This window comes from Tachyglossus aculeatus, chromosome 19, assembly GCF_015852505.1.
Source record: "Tachyglossus aculeatus isolate mTacAcu1 chromosome 19, mTacAcu1.pri, whole genome shotgun sequence".
NCBI classification, from domain to species: domain Eukaryota; kingdom Metazoa; phylum Chordata; class Mammalia; order Monotremata; family Tachyglossidae; genus Tachyglossus; species Tachyglossus aculeatus.
This window is the reverse complement of record NC_052084.1, coordinates 7,142,887-7,167,345: the sequence shown is the minus strand read 5'-3', so window position 1 is coordinate 7,167,345 and position 24,459 is coordinate 7,142,887. Positions and strand designations below refer to the sequence as shown.

Below are 24,459 nucleotides of genomic sequence, written 5' to 3'. Positions count from 1 at the left end.
GATCGAATGAATGAATGTAAAGTGAGGGTTTAAGACTCTGAAGGGCAGGGACTGGGTCCGCCCTGATTTGATTGCATAATAATTGCGGTAAAGCAATAATAATAATAATGGTATTCGTTATAATTTATTATATTATATTATTAATATATTATTAATATATTATTAATAATAATAATGGTATTTGTTAAGCGCTTACTATGTGTGAAGCAACCTGATCACCTTGTATCGCCCCCAGCGCTTAGAACAATGCTTCGCACATAGTAAGCGCTTAACAAATGCCATGATTATTATTACTTTACCGCAATTATCATGCAATCAAATCAGGGCGGACACAGTCCCTGCCCTTCAGAGTCTTAAACCCTCACTTTACATTCATTCATTCAATCGTATTTATTGGTAACAGGCACAGAGAATAATAATAATAATAATGATGGCAGTTATTAAGCGCTTACTATGTGCAAAGCACTGTTCTAAGCGCTGGGGGGATACAAGGTCATGAGGTTGTCCCACATGGGCTCACAGTCTTCATCCCCATTTTACAGATGAGGGAACTGAGGCCCAGAGAAGTTAAGTGACTTGCCCAAAGTCAAACATCTGATAAGCAGTGGAGCTGGGATTAGAACCTATGACCTCTGACTCCCAAGCCTGTGCTCTTTCCACTGAGCCACGCTGCTTCTCTAATAATGCCACGGTATTTGTATCCATCCCAGCGCTTAGTACAGTGACTGGCAAAGCGCTTAATAAACACCACAGTCAATATTATTATTATTACTAGATGAAGGGAAAAAGTTAACCTGGGTGGCCCCCAACCTTTGCCAATTTTCCCCCGCCTCCCGGCGGCGGCATCCATCCTGTCTCCTTAGAGTCCAACCTAGCAGGCCCAACTGGCTCGGAGGGAAAGCATCGGTATTTTAAAAGTCCCCGTTTATAATAATAATAATGGCATTTTATTAAGCGTTTACTATGTGCAAAGCACTGTTCTAAGCGCTGGGTAATCAGGTTGTCCCACGTGGGGCTCACAGTTTTAATCCCCATTTTACAGATGAGGGACCCCCAAACCCCCCCTGCCCCGCGACCCTGGAGGGGCAGCGTGGCCGTGGGGAGCCTGCGCCCGGGAGGCAGAGGGTCAGGGGTTCTAATCCCCACCCCTCCGCTCAATCAATCAATCAATCAATCGTATTTATCGAGTGCTTAATGTGTGCAGAGCACTGGACTAAGCACTTGGGAAGTCCAAGTTGGCAACATCTAGAGACGGTCCCTACCCAACAGTGGGCTCACAGTCTAGAAGGGGAAGCAAGAAGATGAAACCGGTTGAAGAAGGACGGAGTGTTTCATTGAATCAGACAACTCGCCGAAAGTTCACGATAATAATAATAATGGCATTTATTAAGCGCTTACTAGACGGGGGAGACAGAGAACAAAACCAGTTGCCGTCTGCCTCCACGCGTCCGGCGCAGCGGGGAGACGGGCACGCGCGAGGGAAGAACACAGGCCAGGCGAGTCTCAAGGTGGACAGGGAGACTGTTTATACAGCGCACCGTGAAGGATTTTATACAGTGAGGAGCCTCAAGGGAGTCAGGGGACAGGCGGGTGACTGCAATTTTATCAGCAAGGCTGCGCAAGACTGAGTTTATCAGCAAGGCCGAGCCAGCAGGGCTGAGCTTATGCTTAGATCCGCACGTTCCTAAGGCAATTTTCTGAACAGCGCCAAGTTATTTATCTAGCAGCCTGACTTCCTTCATTGTTCCTGTGAGCCCGGATGTTAGGTCTGCCCCAAGTCCCCCTTTTTGTTTTTGAAACAATTGCAAAGCGTGGAGTTGAGTAAGAAGCGGGCGAAGGAAGACAGATAGGCATCGGGCAAGGCAGGGCAGACAAAACAGGGCCAAGATCAACAAAATAATATCTCCCCCTTTCCCCCTCGTCCCCCTCTCCATCCCCCCATCTTACCTCCTTCCCTTCCCCACAGCACCTGTATATATGTATTTTACTTGTGCATATCTATTCTATTTATTTTATTTTGTTAGTATGTTTGGTTTTGTTCTCTGTCTCCCCCTTTTAGACTGTGAGCCCACTGTTGGGTAGGGACTGTCTCTATATGTTGCCAGTTTGTACTTCCCAAGCGCTTAGTACAGTGCTCTGCACATAGTAAGTGCTCAATAAATACGATTGATGATGATGATATGGGAGACTATGAAGCAGCATTGAGAGCCATTTAAAAGGATTAACCGCCCCAAGGGCAGAAATGATCGGTGAAGCAATATCGGCAGGAATGGCCAAGGGAGGGGTATGTTGCAAGCAGCGTGGCTCAGTGGAAAGAGCACGGGCTTTGGAGTCAGAGGTCATGGGTTCGGATCCCGACTCCGCCACGTCTGCTGTGTGACCTTGGGCAAGTCACTTCACTTCTCTGAGCCTCAGTTACCTCATCTGTAAAATGGGGATTAAGACTGTGAACCCCACATGGGACAACCTGATCACTTTGTATCCCCCCCAGTGTTTAGAACAGTGCTTTGCACATAGTAAGCGCTTAACAAATGCCAACATTATTATTATTATAGCATCGGAGAGTATCTATTCTATTTATTTACATATCTATTCTATTTATTTTATTTTGTTAGTATGTTTGGTTTTGTTCTCTGTCTCCCCCTTTTAGACTGTGAGCCCAATGTTGGGTAGGGACTGTCTCTATATGTTGCCAATTTGTACTTCCCAAGCGCTTAGTACAGTGCTCTGCACATAGTAAGCGCTCAATAAATACGATTGATGATGATGATGCTCCTCCTCCTCCTGCTCCTGCTCCTCCTCCTCCTGCTCCATCCCCCCATCTTACCTCCTTCCCTTCCCCACAGCACCTGTATATATGTATGTATGTTTGTACATATTTATTACTCTATTTATTTATTTTACTTGTACCTATCTATTCTATTTATTTTATTTTGTCAGTCTGTTTGGTTTTGTTCTCTGTCTCCCCCTTTTCGACTGTGAGCCCACTGTTGGGTAGGGACTGTCTCTCTATGTTGCCAATTTGTACTTCCCAAGCGCTTAGTCCAGTGCTCTGCACATAGTAAGCGCTCAATAAATACGATTGATGATGATGATGATGCTCCTCCTCCTCCTGCTCCTGCTCCATCCCCCCCATCTTACCTCCTTCCCTTCCCCACAGCACCTGTATATACGTATATATGTTTGTACATATTTATCACTCTATTTATTTATTTTACTTGTACCTATCTATGCTATTTATTTTATTTTGTTAGTCTGTTTGGTTTTGTTCTCTGTCTCCCCCTTTTCGACTGTGAGCCCACCGTTGGGTAGGGACCGTCTCTAGATGTTGCCAAGTTGGACTTCCCAAGCGCTTAGTCCAGTGCTCTGCACATAGTAAGCGCTCAATAAATACGATTGATGATGATGTTCCTCCTGCTCCTCCTCCTCCTGCTCCATCCCCTCATCTTACCTCCTTCCCTTCCCCACAGCACCTGTATATATGTATATATGTTTGTACATATTTATTACTCTATTTATTTTACTTGTACCTATCTATTCTATTTATTTTATTTTGTCAGTCTGGTTTTGTTCTCTGTCTCCCCCTTTCAGACTGTGAGCCCACTGTTGGGTAGGGACCGTCTCTAGATGTTGCCAACTTGTACTTCCCAAGCGCTTAGTCCAGTGCTCTGCACATAAATACGATTGATGATGCTGCTGCTGCTGCTGCTCCTGATGCTCCTCCTCCTCCTCCCGCTCCTCCTCTTCCTCCTCCTCCTGCTCCTCCTGCTCACGCTCCGCCCCTCGAGCAGAGGACGAGCGGGCGGCCGCGCAGTCGGAGCTCAGCCCGGGCCGGAGGAGCCGTGTGGGGGCCCCGAGGAGACGGACCCGCCGCCCTCGCCCTCGGCCTCGCCCTCGGCCTCGGCCTCGGCCTCGGCCTCGCCCTCGCCCTCGCCATGGGGAACCGCGTGGGCCGGGAGGACTTCGAGTGGGTGTACACGGACCAGCCGCACGCCGACCGGCGGCGGGAGATCCTGGGTGAGGCCCGTTAGGTTCAGCCCGGAGGGGCCTATGGGGCCTGCCGAGGGAGGGGAAGGAAGGCCAAGCCCGGCCCCGCCCGCCGCGCCCCGTTACTCTGCCCCGCTTCCTCCCTTCAAGGCCCTACTCACACCTCCCCTCCTCCAGGAGGCCTTCCCACACTGACCCCCTTCCTTCCTCTCCCCCCTCCATCCCCCCCATCTTACCTCCTTCCCTTACCCGCAGCACCGGTATATATATTTATTTTACTTGTACGTAGCTATTCTATTTATTTTATTTTGTTAGTATGTTTGGTTTTGTTCTCTGCCTCCCGCTTTTAGACTGTGAGCCCACTGTTGGGTAGGGACTGTCTCTGTATGTTGCCAACTTGGACTTCCCAAGCGCTTAGTACAGTGCTCTGCACACAGTAAGCGCTCAATAAATACGATTGATTGATTCCTGTCGCCATATGCCCCCCCCCCCCCCCCAGGCCCTACTGAGAGCTCACCTCCTCCAGGAGGCCTTCCCACACTGACCCCCTGCCTTCCTCTCCCCCTCGTCCCCCTCTCCATCCCCCCCATCTTACCTCCTTCCCTTCCCCGCAGCACCGGTATATATATTTAACTTGTACATATTCATTCTATTTATTTTATTTTGTTAGTGTGTTTGGTTTTGTTCTCTGCCTCCCCCTTTTAGACTGTGAGCCCGCAGTTGGGTAGGGACTGTCTCTAGATGTTGCCAACTTCATCATCATCAATCGTATTTATTGAGCGCTTACTGTGTGCAGTGTGCAGAGCACACAGTAAGCGCTCAATAAAAACGATTGATTGATTCCTGTCGCCATATGCCCCCCCCTCAGGCCCAACTGAGAGCTCGCCTCCTCCAGGAGGCCTTCCCACACTGAGTCCCTTCCTTCCTCTCCCCCTCATCCCCCTCTCCTTCCCCCTATCTTACCTCCTTCCCTTCCCCACCTGTAATATATGTTTGTACATATTTATTACTTATTTATTTTACTTGTACATATCTATTCCATTTATTTTATTTTGTTAGTATGTTTGGTTTTGTTCTCTGCCTCCCCTTTTAGACTGTGAGCCCGCTGTTGGGTAGGGACCGTCTCTGTATGTTGCCGGCTTGGACTTCCCAAGCGCTTAGTACAGTGCTCTGCACACAGTAAGCGCTCAATAAATACGATTGGTTGATTGATTCCTGCCGCCATATGGCCCTCCCTCTCAGGCCCTACTGAGAGCTCACCTCCTCCAGGAGGCCTTCCCACACCGAGTCCCCTCCTTCCTCTCCCCCTCGTCCCCCTCTCCATTCCATTTTACCTCCTTCCCTTCCTCACAGCACCTGTATATGTTTGTACTTATTTATTACTCATTTATTTATTTTACTTGTACATATCTATTCTATTTATTTTATTTTGTTAGTATGTTTGGTTTTGTTCTCTGCCTCCCCCTTTTAGACTGTGAGCCCGCTGTTGGGTAGGGACTGTCTCTGTATATTGCCAATTTGGACTTCCCAAGCGCTTAGTACAGTGCTCCGCACACAGTAAGCGCTCAATAAATACGATTGATTGATGGATTGATATGTCACCGCCCGTCGCTCCGCGGCCCCGGGGCTGTGGGGGAGCCCTCCCGGAGACCGGGGAAGCAGCGGCCGCGGGCTCCGGGCCCCTCAGGGGGGAGGCCACTCGGCTGACCAATCAATCGATCAATCAGTCGTATTTATTGAGCGCTTACTGTGTGCAGAGCACTGTACTAAGCGCTTGGGAAGTCCAAGTTGGCAACATCTAGAGACGGTCCCTACCCAACAGTGGGCTCACAGTCTAGAAGGCGGAGACAAAGAACAAAACTAAACATATTAACAAAATAAAATAAATAGAATAGATATGTACAAGGAAAATAAATAGAGTAATAAATATCTATCAATCAGTCGTATTAATTGAGCACGTACTGTGTGCAGAGCACTGTACTAAGCGCTTGGGAAGTACAAGTTGGCAACATACAGAGACAGGCCCTACCCAGGAGTGGGCTCACAGTCTAGAAGGGGGAGACAGAAAACAAAACATATTAACAAAATAAAATAAATAGAATAGATATGTACAAGTAAAATAAATAAATAGAGTAATAAATATCAATCAATCAATCGATCGTATTTATTGAGCACTTGCTGTGTGCAGAGCACTGTACTAAGCACTTGGGAAGTACAAGTTGGCAACATATAGAGACAGTCCCTACCCAGCAGTGGGCTCACAGTCTAGAAGCGGGAGACAGAGAACAAAACCAAACATATTAACAAAATAAAATAAACAGAATAGATATGTACAAGTAAAATAGAGTAATAAATATGTACAAACATATATACATATATGCAGGTGCTGTGGGGAAGGGAAGGAGGTAAGATGGGGGAGATGAAGAGGGGGACGAGGGGGAGAGGAAGGAAGGGGCTGAGTGTGGGAAGGCCTCCTGGAGGAGGTGAGCTCTCAGCAGGGCCTTGAAGGGAGGAAGAGAGCGAGCTGGGCGGATGGGTGGAGGGATTGGGGGCATCCCAGGCCCGGGGGATCGACGGCGGGACAGGCGAGAACGAGGCCTAACGGTGAGGAGATTAACGGCGGAGGAGCGGAGGGTGTGGGAGCGCTGGGGAGGATACAAGGTGATCAAGTCCCACGAGGGGCTCACAGTCTTCATCCCCATTTTACAGATGAGGGAATTGAGGCCCAGAGACGTGAAGTAATAATAATAATAATGGTATTTATAAAGTGCTTACTATGTGCAAAGCACTGTTCTAAGCGCTGGGGAGGTTATAAGGTGAACAGGTTGTCCCACCGGGGAGCACACAGTTTTCATCCCCGTTTTACAGATGAGGTCACTCAGGCACAGAGAAGTGAAGTGACTTGCCCAAAGTCACACAGCTGACAAGTGGTGGATCCGGGATTTGAACCCATGACCTCCGACTCCAAAGCCCGGGCTCTTTCCTCTGAGTGACGCTGCTTCTTTATGCTGCTTCAGCGTGGCTTGGGGGTCAGAGGTCGTGGGTTCTAATCCCGGCTCCGCCGCTCATCAGCTGTGGGACTTTGGACAAGTCACTTCACTTCTTTGTGCCTCAGTTGCCTCATCTGTAAAATGGGGATTAAGACTGGGAGACCTATGTGGGACAGGAACTGTGTCCAGCCCGCTTACCTGGTATCTGCCCCAGGGCTTAGAACAGTGCCTGGCACATAGTAAGCGCTTATTAACAAAAATACTAGTATTATTATGCACACTCTCTTCTCCCTGCAGTCCAAAAAAGATAATAATAATAATAATAATGATGGTATTGGTTAAGCACTTACTATGTGCCAAGCACTGTTCTAAGCGCTGGGTGTAGATGGAAGGTAATCAGGTTGTCCCACGTGGGGTCACGGTCTTAATCCCCATTTTACAGATGAGGTAACTGAGGCACCGAGAAGTGAAGATGTGGTAATGGTATCTGATGTCATCTGGGTTCCACCCTGTCAGAGCCTTGTCCAGAGTTGTCATGTGAAAAAATACCCTGAAATAAAAATAGTAATAATAAATAATACTGGTTTTCGTTATGCACTTTCAACGCACCAAGCTGTAAACTAAGCACTGGGGTAGGTACAAGGTAATTCGGTCCGGTTGAGTTCCCGTTTCTCCTGGGCTCACAGTCTTAAGTAATTGTACCTAAATTGGGCCTGTTCCTATAGGAGAATACAAAAAAAGGTACATCTTTGTGACACTTGTTAGGCAAGCAGTTATGGGATTGTAGCTCTTTTTGCATTTTTCTCCCCAAAACGATTATGTAGTTTCTAGAGAAAAAGGGAACAGCCATTTTGTTGGTTTGGTGTTTATGTAACTTTTTGTCTGAGAACCCAGAAGATTTTTATCTGGAGTAGTATATGTCTCTTCTGAGTGTTTTCTTTTAACAAGATAAAACTTTGCATCATGTGGCCTATATTGGCCCCCTTCATTCATTCATTCATCAATCGTATTTATTGAGCGCTTACTGTGTGCAGAGCACTGTACTAAGCGCTTGGGAAGTACAAGTTGGCAAGATATAGAGACGGTCCCTACCTAGCAGTGGGCTCACAGTCTAGAAGGGGGAGACAGAGGACAAAACAAAACATATTAACAAAATAAAATAATTAGAATAAACATGTACAAATAAAATAGAGTAAAAAATACATATTTACTGTACTGTAAATATTTACTTGCAGTTGATGGGGTGTATACCCGAAGTTAGGGCTTTAGGTCTTGATAAAAGTAGTTGAGAAAAAAATGTCAATTCCGAACAATTTCGAGCCGATAAGGGCAGGTAATATCATCCAAGCAAACTTTTTTTGTTGCTTATGTTTATGTTCTGATGCCTGAAACTCTGGTGTTTGCTGAACTGAGCACGTGGTGGGATTGGAGACTAGTCGTGGCTAGAATGGTCACTTTTTGAGGCACCAGTTTGGTTTCTATTTGACTGGATTTTTGAAATTTAAAAGCTGAATTCATTAGTGCATGGTTTTGAATTTTGTGCAATTCACATGCTTCTGAACAATTTTTGTGCTGAGGTTGGAAATTTCCTGTGTTTATCACCTCTACTCACTAGGTGCTGGAACTTAATTACTATTCCAAAAGTGAAGTGTTCATCCATACATATATGAACCTGAGCTGCTTTTTCACCCAAAGGTTGAACAAAACTTGTGTTATTGTGCTGGGAGAGAAATTTCATTTTCTTGCAACCTTTGTTTTTTAAGTAGAGCCAGATGTCACCTTCGACCTCTAGACTGCTGAAAAGGATTGGTTATGAAATCCCTTTCCAAACCAGTACCATGTAGTGCATGATTAGTGATTTATGTGAAATATGTTCTGTGGATTGTGAAAATTTAGCGGGTTTGTAAACTGAAGGCTTGATGAAACTAGATTATGGTTTAACCCAGTTTTTGGAAGTAATAGCTATAACTATTTTTGTCTTCCAGTGTTGAGGAAGTAATGCCAAGTTTAATTGTGGAAGAATGTCATCCCATTAATTGGGATTGTTTGCTGGGACAGTATTATTATCTACAGGGGCATAAGGTTAATGAATAAAATCTTCATTGGTTCCACACTAAATCAATTTGCTCTGGGCAAATTGTTGGAATTGGTTTCCTATAGAGCCAAAGCGTGCCGGTCCTACACCTACCCTAATATACTAGTTTTGTTTTTCTAATGCATATTTCACAAAATGCATATCTTACTCCAGTGTATTTTCATTCAGAAATACAAAGGTGTTCTTGAAAGCAGGTTATTTGGAAAGCTGAGTGTTGTAGTCGGAGCCCAACGGACAAGACTCAGACCCCATTTTTTTTTTTCAGAGAGTGCCTACTGAGTGGCTATGATTTATAGTTACATTTTAAAAATCAGCCAGGTCGAAGCCAAATTTTCAACATTACAAATGTAATTTGCTAAAAAAAAAACGCAAAAACCAAAAGTCTGAAAGACCGTCATAGTGTTGTTTACAATAGATTGAGGCAGCGTTCACTTTTTTTTACCGTGGTTTTGCCCAGTTTGACAGAGAAACATTGTAAAGATGCATTTACTCACTAGGTTGCCAAACTTACGGTACAGACAGAGCCTCTACTATTACAGAAGGGCCGTGAGTGATAGGCATAGATCTGTAGAAGGGAAGCTGCCCCCTCTTCCTGGCTTCCAGTGCCATTTTGGGTCATCATAGTGCCAAGCAAGGTCGTCCCCGTGTCCTTCAAGAACTGGTGGGTTTGGGTCAAAATCCGACCCGGGCATTCCTTGAGCGTTTCCAAAAGATTCTCGGACAGGTTACCGAGGTTTAGTACCTTTTCCCTGCTCTAATTTTCATTTTCTCTTTCTTGCAGCCAAGTATCCAGAGATCAAAGTCCTGATGAAACCAGATTACAACTTGATTTGGATTGTTGCTTTGATGATTTTCACCCAGTTAGTTGCATTTTACTTGGTAAAAGACTTGGACTGGAAATGGGTTCTGTTCTGGGCCTATGCCTTCGGCACCTGCGTTAGTCATTCCATGACTCTGGCTATTCATGAAATCTCTCACAATAGTGCCTTTGGCAATTGCAAGGCCAGGTGGAACCGCTGGCTTGGAATATTGGCTAATCTCCCCATTGGCGTTCCCTACTATGTCTCCTTCAGGAGGTATCACATGGATCATCATCGGTATCTGGGAGGCGATGGCGTTGATGTGGACATCCCCACTGACTTTGAGGGCTGGTTTTTCTGCACCCGATTTAGAAAGTTCATATGGATTGTCCTGCAGCCCTTCTTCTATGCCTTTCGGCCCCTCTGCATCAACCCTAAGCCAATTTCTCATCTAGAAATTATCAACTTGTTGGCTCAGTTGAGTTTTGACATTGTGATTTACAATATTTGGGGAGTTAAATCGGTTGTCTATATGCTGGCAGGGTCAGTCCTTGGCCTGGGCCTGCACCCGATTTCAGGGCATTTCATAGCTGAACATTATATGTTTTTAAAGGGGCATGAGACTTACTCCTATTATGGAGCTCTAAATTTACTTACCTTCAACGTGGGATACCACAATGAGCACCATGACTTCCCCAATATTCCTGGCAAGAACCTTCCACTGGTAAGTATTTTTCCAGTTCTAAAAATTGATTGAATTCCCCCAGTTAAACTGATGAAAGTGGGCTTGGCTTACTTGTCTCTTTACAGCTGCAATATTTTACTAGAAGAGTGATCAGAGTAATTTAAAAAAAATCTGTAAAATCAGGGGTATGGTAGGAGTTACCAGCGGGTGGGTGAAGTGGCAGCTAAATAATAATAATAATGATGGCATTTGTTAAGCGCTTACTATGTGCAAAGCACTGTTCTAAATGCATTTGTCAGGTCATGAGTTCCCAAGAACTATCTAACTGGTCTCACTTTCAAATGGAAAAGTTTGAGACCCTTTCAAAGGCTTGCTTAACTCCACACCTCCTAATAATAATAATAATGATGGCATTTATTAAGCACTTACTATGTGCAAAGCACTGTTCTAAGCACTGGGGAGGTTACAAGGTGATCAGGTTGTCCCACGGGGGGGCTCACAGTCTTCATCCCCATTTTACAGATGAGGTAACTGAGGCACAGAGAAGTTAAGTGACTTGCCCAGAGCCACACAGCTGACAGTTCTCAAAGTCAGGATTCGAACCCACGACCTCTGACTCCAAAGCCTGTGCTCTTTCCATTGGGCCACGCTGCTTCTCATCTGTGAAGCACTTAGCATGGGTTGAGCTCTGAGGCAGATACAGCATAGGTTAAAATCAGCCCCTTTCCCACGTAGGCTCACAATCTAAGGGGGAGGGAAAATTGGTATTTAAATCCCAATTTACAGATGAGGAAGCTGAGGCTAAGGTCCTCCCTCTAAATTAAACTCTAAACTCTCCTCATTTTCAAAACCCTCCTAAAAGAGGCCATTCCTGACAAACCACATTTCCCCCCTCTATTTCCCCTTTCCTCTGCATTGCCTAGGCACCTGAGTTTGTACCTCTTGAGCACTTTGATTCTCTCCACACTTACACACTTTATTTTAATGTCTGTCTTCCCTATTAGACTGCAGGCATCAGGTGATACCAACTCTGTGTCATACTCTTCCAAGCATTTTCGTACAGTGCTCGAAACACAATAAGCACTCAATAAATACCATTGATTGATTCTATGTGGGAGTGTCCAGCCTTCCTTCCCATTTCCTGGGTTACCGGACAGGCTCCCTCCAAATTTTTTTTTTTTAAATGGTATTTATTAAGCACTTACTGTATGCTAGGCACTCTACTAAGCACTGAGGTAGGTACAAGGTAAACAGGTTGGACACAGTCCATGTCCCAACATGTTGCCAACTTGTACTTCCCAAGCGCTTAGTACAGTGCTCTGCACACAGTAAGCGCTCAATAAATACGATTGATGATGATAATCTTTCTCCATTGGATTTCCTCCCCGATTCTCCAACATAGTAAGGCACTTAGTGGTTTTTGATATTCCATTGCTTAAAACAGTGCTCTGCACCTAGTAAGTGCTTAATAAATGCCATCATCATTATTATTATTATAAGAACTTTCATAATATGTTCTGGAAAATTATTTTTGACATGAAATCTAAAGAAGTATATTGATTTCTTAGGGATCTGTTATTGTAGTTTTGGGGGTACCCCTTTAAATAGTATTGTGGCTTAATATTTAAAACCGCTCTTTAAAAATCAGGCTATTTAAATATAATTGAACTCCAATTTAGAGCCCTTCTCCGTCTGTTTAACCACATCCTAAGCCAGAATAGTGGGGAGTGGGTGCCATTTCTTTTTCTTTTCCTGACTGGAAGTGAATACTTTTTTTTTTTTTAAGTTTACAATGCAGTTGTAAAGGGTGAGTTATCTTTATAGCTTTGGAATCACCAGTCATCTCCTTATCATTGGTGCTTTCCTTATTATAAAGATAGCACAAACATCAACTTTATTGCTTCTGGCAGTCAGGGATAGAAGCTGTATCTCTTCATTTTCTGTCCTGCTTTGCCGTTACCCTCCATTCAATCAATCAGTGGTATTTATTGAGCGCTTACTGTGTGCAGAGCACTGTACTAAGCGCTTGGGAAGTACAAGTTGGCAACATATAGAGACAGTCCCTACCCAACAGTGGGCTCACAGTCTAAAAGGGGGAGACAGAGAACAAAACCATCATCATCATCAATCGTATTTATTGAGCGCTTACCGTGTGCAGAGCACTGTACTATGCGCTTGGGAAGTCCAAGTGGGCAACATATAGAGACAGTCCCTACCCAACAGTGGGCTCACAGTCTAAAAGGGGGAGACAGAGAACAAAACCAAACATACTAACAAAATAAAATAAATAGAATAGATATGTACAAGTTAAATAGAGTAATAAATATGTACAAATATATACATATATACAGGTGCTGTGGGGAAGCTTAATCTTCCTCTTCCTGCCTTTTAGATAATTATAAGTGAATCTCTTCTGCTGCTTTTTGGTGTTAAGCAGTTAAGTTTTAGTTCTCTGTTCTTTCTCTGACTAATCTGGGAATTTTGTAAATACTTTGCCCGCTAAAGAAAGCTAAAAGGCAGATAAACTAGCTGGGGTTGTAACTATTTTGTCTTATTAATAATGCCCCTCTCCTCCAGTAGAGACAGAACCCCCAAACTAGTCATCCCCAGGTCGAAGCCCATGGCCTCAGTGACCAGAGGGAAGGTCAGTTGGATTAGCAGGCATGTTGTGACTGAACTCCTTAGATTCGTGTTTTCTATCCCAAAAGGGCACTGATTTTACTCTTCTAATCAATCAATCAATCAATCGTATTTATTGAGCACTTACTGTGTGCAGAGCACTGTACTAAGTGCTTGGGAAGTACAAGTTGGCAACATATAGAGACGGTCCCTACCCAACAGTGGGCTCACAGTGAGATCGATTAGAATTCAAAAATCTTTAAGGTTTTTTTATGTCTTGGTAATAGCTGAGGTTTTACTCATGGGATGAAGTATTTGAAGCAGCACACTTAACTAGCATGTTTGCTTTTCAGCTTAATCAATCAATCAATTGTAATTATTGAGCGCTTACTGTGTGCAGAGCACTGTACTAAGCGCTTGGAAAGTTCAAGTTGGCAACATGTTGGGACATGGACTGTGTGTGTTTGATGGAGTTTTTGTGGCATTACAACAGAAGGACAGAGAATGTTTCTGTTAATTCTGTTGTATTATATTCCCCTACGCACTTTAGTACAGTTTTCTGCACGTAGTAAGCGCTCAAATACCATTGATTGATCTCAAGCCTTCTGGCTTCAGATTCACTATCTGAGTTTGTTTCCTGGCATTTTAATATCTCAAGGGTCTAACTTGAAACTTGTTACTGGGTTATGTCATTTGGGGTAAAATTTGCTTTACGTTGCTCCAGACAGATCTCACTTTTAAAAACGAATCACTTTTGGTTCCTGAGACAGTTTAAGTGCTCATACTGCCTCTCCATTGTTTATAGAAATGTAAATCAAAATGCTCCCACTGTTTTAAGGGTTTCAGTGAAATCTAGGTTGGTGTCACACAATCAAAAATTTTCAAGTAAAAATAGATTTTATTTAGGTGTTAATACTTGTATGGAGTGTTTAGTTTTGAGTGTTCTAGACTGGATCTATTTCTTAAACACCTGGTTTTGCCAGAGGGCACTGGATCCTTCTGGGTCTTGAGGGGGACAAAATAAGTTCATTGTCTTGCTGACTTTGACATCTGATATCCTTGCTTATTAAGAGAGCTAGAGTCACTTTGGGTTCATTGGTAATTATCACTATCATCATCATCAATCGTATTTATTGAGCGCTTACTATGTGCAGAGCACTGTACTAAGCGCTTGGGAAGTACAAATTGGCAACATATAGAGACAGTCCCTACCCAACAGTGGGCTCACAGTCTAAAAGAAAAGAAGAACCCAACAGTGGGCTCACTAAAAAAAGAAAAGAAACCTCCCCTCTTCAGCGAAAACATTATGGGATTTTGTTTAAAGATTTGAACCTTTTGAGCCATCTGGAAACCAAAACTTTGGAGAATTGTTTTTTGTGGTCATATTCATTGTCACTTTGGGCGGGGCTGAATGTCCTCCTGTCTGGTGTAGTGCCCAGGGGCTACGCATTATTATTGTGCACGTAACAAGAAGTACCTCTCAACCACAGCAGCAGCGGAGATCTGTAGTAATTATTTAGAGTGAATGTACTGTTTTCCCCTTCCTTCTCTGTGCATCATCTTATTACACTCCTTACTTGTTCTCTGCTGAACAAATATAAATAAATATAAATTTGTCAAGACTCTTGAAGAAGATGGAGAGAAAACCTTGCAGGGATAATCATCAACTAGCTCCTCCCTTTGGTTCTAGCAGCAGCCCCAACACTTACAACACTTGTTCGTACTCAACCCCAGGATCTCCTTCTTCTCCTTCCAACGTAGTGTTGGTTTTAGGAGGTGCCACATTTTCTTCACCTTCTACTCCCATTCCTCTCCCTCATGCCCTTCCCCCAAACTCCATAGCTACTACTGTATATTGTTTGATTGGATGGCCAAATTTCAGAACTCATCAACCTATAACACCTTGAGAAAAGGGTTAATCTATAGACGTCAGAGAGGAGGGGAAAATAGTAGATGTCGTCTTTCAAATTGCTCTTACAATTCACAAAAATAACCTTGGGAGGTTTTTGTTGTTGTTTTTATTTCTTCCTGGCAAAACTTATTAAAAACAACCAGTCATTAGACCTAGTTCTCCTCAGTGTTAAACTTAAAAATAAAGTGCAAGAAATACTAAGTGTTTTTGTTTTTGTTTTTTTTTGGTCTTTTAGGTGAGGAAAATAGCAGCAGAATACTATGACGGCCTGCCCCAGTACAACTCCTGGATTAAAGTGCTTTATGATTTTGTGATGGATGATTCAATTAGTCCCTACTCTCGCATGAAGAGACACCTAAAGGGGGAGGTGAAACAGCAGTAACACTTCCACCGGCTTCAGGAACTCTTCAAACAGTAGCAGGCTCAAAGGTCTCCTCCTTGAAGAGTATGTTTATAATTTGATGTACTAAACTTCAGCCCAATGATTTTGGACGAGTACTTCTGTACAGTCATCAGGTAAGGTTCTTGGTGACCATTTCCACAAGGAAACATGCAGTAACTATTTAACACGGTTTGCAGAGTGGGTTTCCCCTCTGTGACCTGAGTAAAATGAGACATGTTCGACATGTTCTTGCTCATATAGCATATGTATAAGGCCACCTTAAACCCTTTCCCCAGCGTCTTGTCTTTTTGTAAGCATATTGTGAATAGTTCTGAGAGGTATGTCTCCAGTCCTTTACTGCCATTGTCACTGAGTCTCTGTGCATCGTCCCAGCTGATTTCAGGCAAAACTGTCACTTTAGGTATAGATTAAAATGTTCGTGATGTTTTGTTACCTTTAAAAAACACTGCTAATAAACTGAGCTATTAATTGCAAGGTTGTTCCAGTTTTCGTTCGTGTAGTTAAGGGTCAGAAGGCCACACGCGGTTCCATTTTGTAAAACAAATGCAGAATTGATGAATTTGAGGGACAGGTCCCCACAAGGCAAGAAATGGAAGAGGAGGTGTGAGAGGGGTTTTCAGCATTAGAATGAGGATCAGTCTCCCCCGAGGGGTGCTTGCCCCAAAGGGACGGGAGAGTGTGAGGGCAAGGACCCAACCCAGAAAGTGGGGTGACTCCTATACCCTTGTGGGGTATCATTTAGCAGCAGTAGACCCAGTGGCCAGAGACTGAGGGTCCCGTAACCACAGTCAGGTCACCTGCTGACACCTCCAAAAGGACTAGCCTTGACCATTTCCCCTGTCTGTAATTTATTTTAATGTCTGTGTCATCCTCTAAATGATAAGATCCTTTCATTCATTCATTCATTCAATCACATTTATTGAGCGCTTACTGTGTGCAGAGCACTGTACTAAGCGCTTGGGAAGTCCAAGTTGGCAACATATAGAGACGGTCCCTACCCAACAGCGGGCTCACAGTCTAGAAGGGGGAGGCAGACAACAAACCAACACATATTAACAAAATAAAATAGAATAAATATGTACAAATAAAATAGAGTAATAAATACGTACAAACATATATACAGGTGCTGTGGGGAGGGGAAGGAGGTAAGGCAGGGGGGATGTGGAGGGGGAGCCGGAATTAGAACCCACGACCTCTGACTCCCAAGCCCAGGCTCTTGCCACTGAGCCACGCTGCTTCTCTACCAGACTGGGTGTGGGAAGCAGGGACATCTTGAAGCAGGGACGGTGACCTCTATTTCATGCTGTTGGACAAATACCGAGGAAGAGGACAGTTAAATACTCCAAAGGCTCTTATTCCTCTGTTTTTCCCGCTGCTCGACCATCCCGCTCCACTCAAAGCCCATTAATTTCCCCTCAGTTCCCCTCCTGCGGCTGCCCCGCACCTCCCTCGTCCTCCGTGGGCAGGGGTTGCATCTGCTGGCTCTGTTGTATTGTACTGGTGCAACCACTTAGTACAGTGCTCTGCAGACAGTAAACCCCCGGCAGATACCATTGATTAATTGACTTGGCCCTAAGGCCACCTTCTGCCATCTGCACCGCTTCATCCCGGGCAACTCCTCAAGGGAAATGGGCACTCCAGGACCCCAACCAAAGCAAGAAGAGCCTAGAAGGGGCAGAGGAAGGATTCATGTCTGCTAACAATTGTACTCTCCCAAGTACTTCATAAAGTGCTCCGAGTTAAAATGAAGTTTTCAATTACCTTAAATGACTGTTGTGTTCTCCCCTCTTCGCCCCCCCGCCCTTTAGCAGCTCCTATTTAAATTACTTTCTGGATTATCTGGATCCTCAAAAGGGCTCAATCCTGGGTGGTCTGGTCTGGTTGTACAAGTTTCCCCTGGAATTGGTTTCTATGGCCACGCATTTGAGAAGCTGGTCAAATAAGAAGGTTGGCCAGTGTCTCTCTGAATTCACACCCCATGGCAGTAACTTCTGCCTTTGAATCTGCCGGCTGAGCAAATAGCTAGCTGCTCATCCAAAAGGAACACAAATAGCTTTTTATAGCAGTAAAAGTATAATGCTCAGAGTGGCTTATACATAACTGTGAGCCCACTGTTGGGTAGGGACTGTCTCTATATGTTGCCAATTTGTACTTCCAAGCACTTAGTACAGTGCTCTGCACATAGTACGCGCTCAATAAATATGATGATGATGATGATGATAACTGCATGAGTGGCACTCAAGGAACAGAATAGATGCCCTGTGGGAATTTAACCTCTCTTCCTGCTCTATTTCCAATGGTTTGGTTTAGGTGCTAATATGTATCGGTAAGCAAGTTGTGAATCAACTCTAGAATCTCCCACTTTGGGTTGTAAAAGGGGGAAGGAGTTGAGGGGAATGTCCCCAACAGGTCTGATCCCAAATTTGGCATATTCCAAATCACCTGATAGAAGATTGCATATTAGGGGAATAAAGATTGGGACTCAAATCCCCTTCCTATTTATGGGTTCAACTGGTTCCTTCCCTCCCCACCACTAATCACCGATTCCTGTCTAAATTCTGTTCAGATCTTAAGATCAAGAAAAATGTCTCTCAGTTGTCTAGACCACCAGCATGTTTTTAGGTGCAGTAATGTGTGCTCCTTCCGTTTTGAATAAAAGTGGCACCACTTTATCTTTCTCTTTGGAGGTGTTGCTTCCGAATTGGGATTGACATTGGTAGAAAATTGTCACTGATCGTCATTTTGAGAAATCTGTGGAACCTTTCAATGCTGGGTTACTACTTCAGTGGTTGTCACCTCTTTTCCTTCCTTCCTTCATTCAGTCGTATTTATTGAGTGCTTACTGTGTGCAGAGCACTGTACTAAGCGCTTGGGAAGTACAAGTCAGAAACATATAGAGATGGTCCCTACCCAACAACGGGCTCACAGTCTAGAAGGGGGAGACAGACAACAAAACAAAACATGTAGACAGGTGTCAAAATCATCAGAATAAATAGAATTAAAGCTATATGCACATCATTAACAAAATAAATAGTAAATATGTGCAAGTAAAATAGAGTAAATCTGTACAAATATACATGCAAGTGCTGTGGGAAGGGGAGGAGGTAGGGTGGGGGGATGGGGAGGAGGAGAGGAAAAAGGGGGCTCAGTCTGGGAAGGCCTCCCGGAGGAGGTGAGCTCTCAGTAGGGCTTTGAAGGGAGCAAGAGAGCTAACTTGGCGGATGTGCGGAGGGAAGGCATTCCAGGCCAGGGGAAGGACGTTTCCTACTGAGACTGAGCCCCATATGAGACAGGGATCATGTCCAACCTGATTATCTTGTATCTACCCCAGCGCTTAGTAGAGTGCTTGGTGCACTGTAAGCACTTAACAAGCTCTGGGCGTTTTTGCTTTGTTTTTTATTAAGGAACTTATTCAGCCCGCTCCATTCTGACTCTGGAATTGGTATAAAGGCAACCTCTCCAGCCTGAGCTTCAAGATGTGTCAGTGGGAGAGTGTGCCTCAGGTTTTGGCAGTCAAGTGCCCTGTTAAGAGGCACCTGCCTGGAAAAGGCCCCTCAGGTGTTTGTTTGCTCTCTGCAAAGTCAAACAGGAACCTTTTCATAAATAAAGCCAGCAGCTCCTTTCAACTCTGGAGAAAGCCCTCCCCAAAGATCCAAAGCAGAATGTTTGCTCTGGCCAGAGTCCAAGTGCCCTATCTGTTAATTGTCCTAAAATGGGTTCATTTCTTCTTCTTGACAGCTTTGCAAAGAGCTCTCTTTCTTCTGTCAATTTAAATTCCAAAATAATTTGTGCTTCTGAGTTATTTTCTCCTTAGCAGGGTGCCTTTGTAGATTCCATCCCTCTTTCTAAATGGCAAACCCCAGCTCAAAAGTCTCTGCCTCCTTTATAGGAGAGTCACCAGTTTTTCTGCCGGTTCTTGCCCATATTGGCTTCCTGAGATGCAGGCTTGTTTTAACCTGCTGACTATGACCAAATACCTGCTGCAGTGAGCTATTTTGTTCCTTCCCCCACGAGTTGTGGAGAGTGAGCAATGTGTCTTTCTGAACGTAGGTCTATAGCTCCCTACTCCTCCTTTGGCTTCCTGCACATCCATATTACCAAATCAGTCATATATATTGAGTACTTGCTTTGTGCAGAGCACTGTACTAAGCACTTGGGAGAGTACAACACAAAAGATTTAGCAGAACATTTCCCGCCCATAATGAGCCATACTACTACTATTTAGACAGCTAAATTACTGTCTAAATGCTGAGCTTTATGCCCAGCAGATACAACAAGGTGAACTGTTACCCCAAATCCAGGTTGGGTGTCATTTATGAACTCCATCTGTGGTTGTTCGAGCTAGGTGAGCAAGTCAGGCCAGACCTACTGGTAACAATGGAACCCCTCTTTCTGGGTTTCTGAACCTGTTCCGCTTTAGTTAACTCCTTCCCTGAGTCAGCTCCCTGCCCAACACGGCAGTTTGGACTTGCTCTTTGGTTTTAGGAGCCCTGCCCTCCTAAGAAGTGTGTGGGAACCAACTTCTGTCATTCTAGACTGTGAGCCCACCGTTGGGTAGGGACTTGTACTTCCCAAGCGCTTAGTACAGTGCTCTGCACACAGTAAGCGCTCAATAAATACGATTGATTGATTGCCAACCATTTTAATGAGTTTCTAAAGGACCAGGTAATGCACTAGGTGTGGGGAAGCCTCATGGTGGTCTGTGCTTTCCCCTCTCTCTCCCGTGCTCTGAGGATCTGCCCTCTCTGTAGGACAGTTCTAGGCAGGGATGGAGATGAGAAGTTAAGGTCAAAAATAGTGGATGGACATGAAAGAAGAGACCAAAAAAAAAAAAGCCTTGGAGATGACTTTCCTAAGGTTAGCAATGGTGAAAGTAATTAAGTTTTTTGGTTTTGATTACCCTTCTAAAATGTTAGGGCGGATTTGCGATTAGTGGATCAGGCAAAATCCCAGCCCCACATGGGGCTCACAATCTAAGAACTAGGGAGAGCAGGTATCATAGCTCCAACAGAGCAGTTAAGTGACTTCCCCAGAGTGGCACAGTAGTGAGACAGAACAGGAATTAGAAACTGGGGTCTCCAGGCTTTTTGTACTAGGCCACGCTGTCTACTGGCAAACCAGACCAAATTTTAGTATACTCTTGATGCTCTTCAACACTTCTGCAGAGCCCAGTTAATAATAATAATGGCATTTATCAAGCGCTTACTATGTGCAAAGCACTGTTCTAAGTGCTGAAGCACTGTTCTAAGCAGTTAAGGAATCTTAGACAGGCTTTCCCATGTGCTTTGCCCCAATTTATAAAAAAAAAACATCAATTAAATCACCTGACATTTTTGGGGAATGATTTTAAATGTCAAGCTGCACCCAAACTTCACCTTGTCCTGCTCCAATTTTGTAGGTCAAGCTAAGTTTAAGACTCACATCGCAAATTCAGAGTCTGAAATCTTCCTGTAGGACTTTCTCCTGATTGGTGGAACTTTACACTCTGGGCAGAGCTTTTCTGACAAAATGCATCACATCCTGCATCCCTAGTGGATGTAGTCTTTCTCCCACAGAGAAATTCTGCTCTCAATTTGTTTATCTCCAAATCCCCTGCATAAAGATGAGGAAAGGTAAGAACCAGATGGAGCAAGTTTTAATTACAGTGGGGCAATTTACTGAGGAGCATGATGGTCAGGTTTGAGGTTGGTGGTGTATGGAGAGAATCAGGGCAATGCTACATGGGGCAGGGAAGGTAGGCAACAGAGGATGCTTAATTCTACTAAAGTATTACAAATAGGACCATGTAGTGTAGACCAGATGCATATCAGGAAATACATTTGTGAAGGGCTGCTCATCTGCTCAAAAATGGGAAGATACAGCCAGGATTGAAAGGGGACCATACTCTCCTTGTCTGTTAGATTAAAGCTTTGCCTGAAGCCTCCTGCTGAATGGAAAGTTTGGTATCTTAAAGCACCTGGAAACACTATGGCAAAGTAAGGAAGAACACTGCAAGGAAAAATGAATTAGATAATTTGCAAAGTAAAATAAATGATTGCTCCATAATCAAAGTAGAATTAATTACTGCGGCTAGGCAATCTTTGATTACCTGTAAAGGCCTTAGAGAAAGGCTAACTCCCATAGGGAAACTGGGAAACAATGGGAGGCAAGGTACTTACTCCCTTCCAAAGAGTAACCTACTTTCCCAACCCCAGTAAATATATGGAAACCGTAACATACGTATGTTGGCTATCATCTTGACATCCCCAATTAGTAAGGTTGAACATTCACCCATTTGGAATCTTGGACTCTATCAGAATATGCCTGCTTTGCTGTTTCCACCTGTTGCTTCAGCTCAGGCATTTATCAGTAGTTGTCATAAGCCACGTTTCTAGAACAGCCATGGCTTTTGAAGTAGCCACAGATGTGCACTGCAGAAAACATGTTCCTCCCCCAGAGACTCGGTGAACTGTGGCATAGTGTGGGATAGGGACTCTGTCCAACCTGATTTGCTTGTACCCATCGCAGTGCTTAGTACAGTGCCTGACACAAAGTAAATGCTTAACAAATACCACAATTATTATTATTAACCCCTGGTGCCCAGTGGATCCGGGGAGGTCTGCATTTTAGGGGAAGGGGCATATGGCTTTGACCCTCACCCCTGACCTCCACAATAGGTTCAACCTTGATACCCACCTTGCTTCGGGCTGGTTTGTTAATGCCCCACCTTTGTCCCGTCCCTTACAGCACTCCTGTGACAACTAAACAACCCCCTGATACGGTCTGTTCTCAGCCAGCAGGCAGGCAAGCCTGACAGCTGGAAGCTGTTTCCCCTAAACTCATATAGGTACCTATTTTGATAGGGATGAAGCCATCCCTGCTGACTGGGATGGTACTGGCTCCAGGAACACTCTCCCAGTCAGGAAGGCTCCTGTTTCACTCTTTCATGTAAAGTGTTTATACCTCAAGACTCTGCAATCCACAGGACTGGGTTCTAGTCCTGCCTCTGCGCTTCTGGGTGCCCTGGCGCATCACTCCACTGTTCCAGGACCCCGCTTCATCTATTAAACGGAGAGAAGAGTGGCATACAGAGTGGCATACTCAGTGGCGGTGATGGTGAGACCGCTATTCATTCATTCAATCGTATTCATTGAGCGCTTCCTGTGTGCAAATCATTAAAAGAAAGATGTTGCAGAGGAACCTGTCCAGGAATGAAGACTTCAGGAACAGTAACCTACCCGAAGAAATTGATTTGACTGCTAGTGGTTTGCCCAGTGACCCTCATGCTTTTGTCGCTGCCAGCCGTGCTTGGAAAGCAAGTGAAGATTGGCAGGAGGGAGGAAAACAAATATAGTAACTTGGGCTGTGAAAATGGAAAGGGTATAGGGAATGTCAGTAACGTTCAGTATTGCAACCTTACAAGGCATCCTCAAACACTCTTCAAGAGAGGGCGTAACCTCATCTTGCTAAGAAATACTATCTCCAGCTTAACTCAAAGCTATAACCAAGTTGAGCTGTTTGCTGTCTCCTCTGAGGTGGATGAGTGAAAGATTTCCAAAGCTTTACCTGAGCACATCCCCAAGTTTATTTGGATGGATTAACTGGCCTGGGAAGGGAATAAACCTTGATTCCCCCACCCAAAATCTGAGACAGGGAGGGGATGGAAGTGAAGGATGGCAACTATTACTCACACTTATTCAGAGAAATAAATCCTTAGTGTGTGGACAGTAAGAGCTGTATGCAAACTGAAGCTTGGGTTTATATGAACCAATCCCTCCCCCTCCCCCAATCCTTAGTCAAGCATCCACCCAGATTATAACCCAGCCTGAAATACTCGCCACCCCACTTTTCATTCACCCACCTTTCAAGTAGCTCTTAGAACCCCACTTTCTCCAGGGAGCCTTCCCTAAAAAAACGGGAATGCTGAATTTCCCCAGAAGCGCAGCTCAACTCCCTCTTCACAACATACTACTAAGCACACTTACCCTTTCTTTGTGATGTAATGGTGTTGTTTCTAAACTGGTGTAATGTTGGTTTTAGATTTTTAAGCTCCACAGGGCAGGAGTTGTGCATAGTGAACCTTGTATGGTGCCTAACGCTGGGTGATTTACAAAATGGTTTTTTAAATTCTTTTGATGATTTCAGGTCTGAATACCATGATTTTGTCTATTTTACTTTACAGTCATTAGTCAAACCGTGCTTATTGGAAGGTTTCTGTGTCCCTAAGATGAAGCCATGTTTTTCTTTTCTACATCCCTCTTGCTCCCAGGGCTTAGGAATAGCTATTAATCTCTGGAAATTTCATTTTTAAAAGACCAGCTAGATGTACTCTGACTGTTTACTGTACAGTAGATCATGGCATTAGCTGCATCCCCTTCTGGGAGGGAAGCTGATGAATCATCCTTACTAAAGGAGTAACTGGGCTGGATGGAAGACGTAAGACTCTGTTACTACAAATACAATTCAGTTGTGCAGTGGTCAAATGCCAGTTACCGCTAATAGCCAATTAATTCCCCGTCTAGTGACAAGGCCATCGTCCCTAAATTCAGAAGCTTGGAAACAGGTTGTAAGAAAGAGGAAAATCTCCACATTTCCAAGGCATCATGGGTTAATCAATCAATGGTATTTATTCAGCTCTTACAATGCTCTGCAGACAATACTTAGTACTTGAAACAACCATGTTCAACCTGGGGCTCAAACCCATCATCCTGAGATCAAGTCTCATGTCTTACTGCCTGAGCTTGCTGGGCATTTGATAATCTTTGGAAAAGAAACTTTTCTAAAGGGAATATTTGCATTAAAAATGCCTTGGCCCATTTCATTCTATTCACTATTCTATTGTACTCTCCCAACCTCACGGTACAGTGCTCTGCAGATAGTATATGTATATATCTGTAACTTATTTATATTACTGTCTGTCTTCCCCCCACCCCCCTCACAGACTGAGCTCGTGTGGGCAGGGAATATGCCAGTTTGTTGTTGTATTGTA

At 44.2% G+C, this 24,459-nt stretch overlaps 1 protein-coding gene across 1 annotated transcript; it reads left to right on the top strand.

Annotated features, from left to right (window-relative positions):
• The first annotated feature begins 3,819 nt into the window (after positions 1-3,819).
• DEGS1 (delta 4-desaturase, sphingolipid 1) lies at positions 3,820-15,965 on the top strand. The gene is made up of 3 exons (XM_038761388.1): positions 3,820-4,017; positions 9,854-10,596; positions 15,324-15,965. The coding sequence occupies exons 1-3, from the start codon at positions 3,936-3,938 to the stop codon at positions 15,468-15,470; spliced, it is 972 nt and encodes a 323-aa protein (XP_038617316.1). The 5' UTR covers positions 3,820-3,935; the 3' UTR covers positions 15,471-15,965.
• The last annotated feature ends 8,494 nt before the right edge of the window (positions 15,966-24,459 follow it).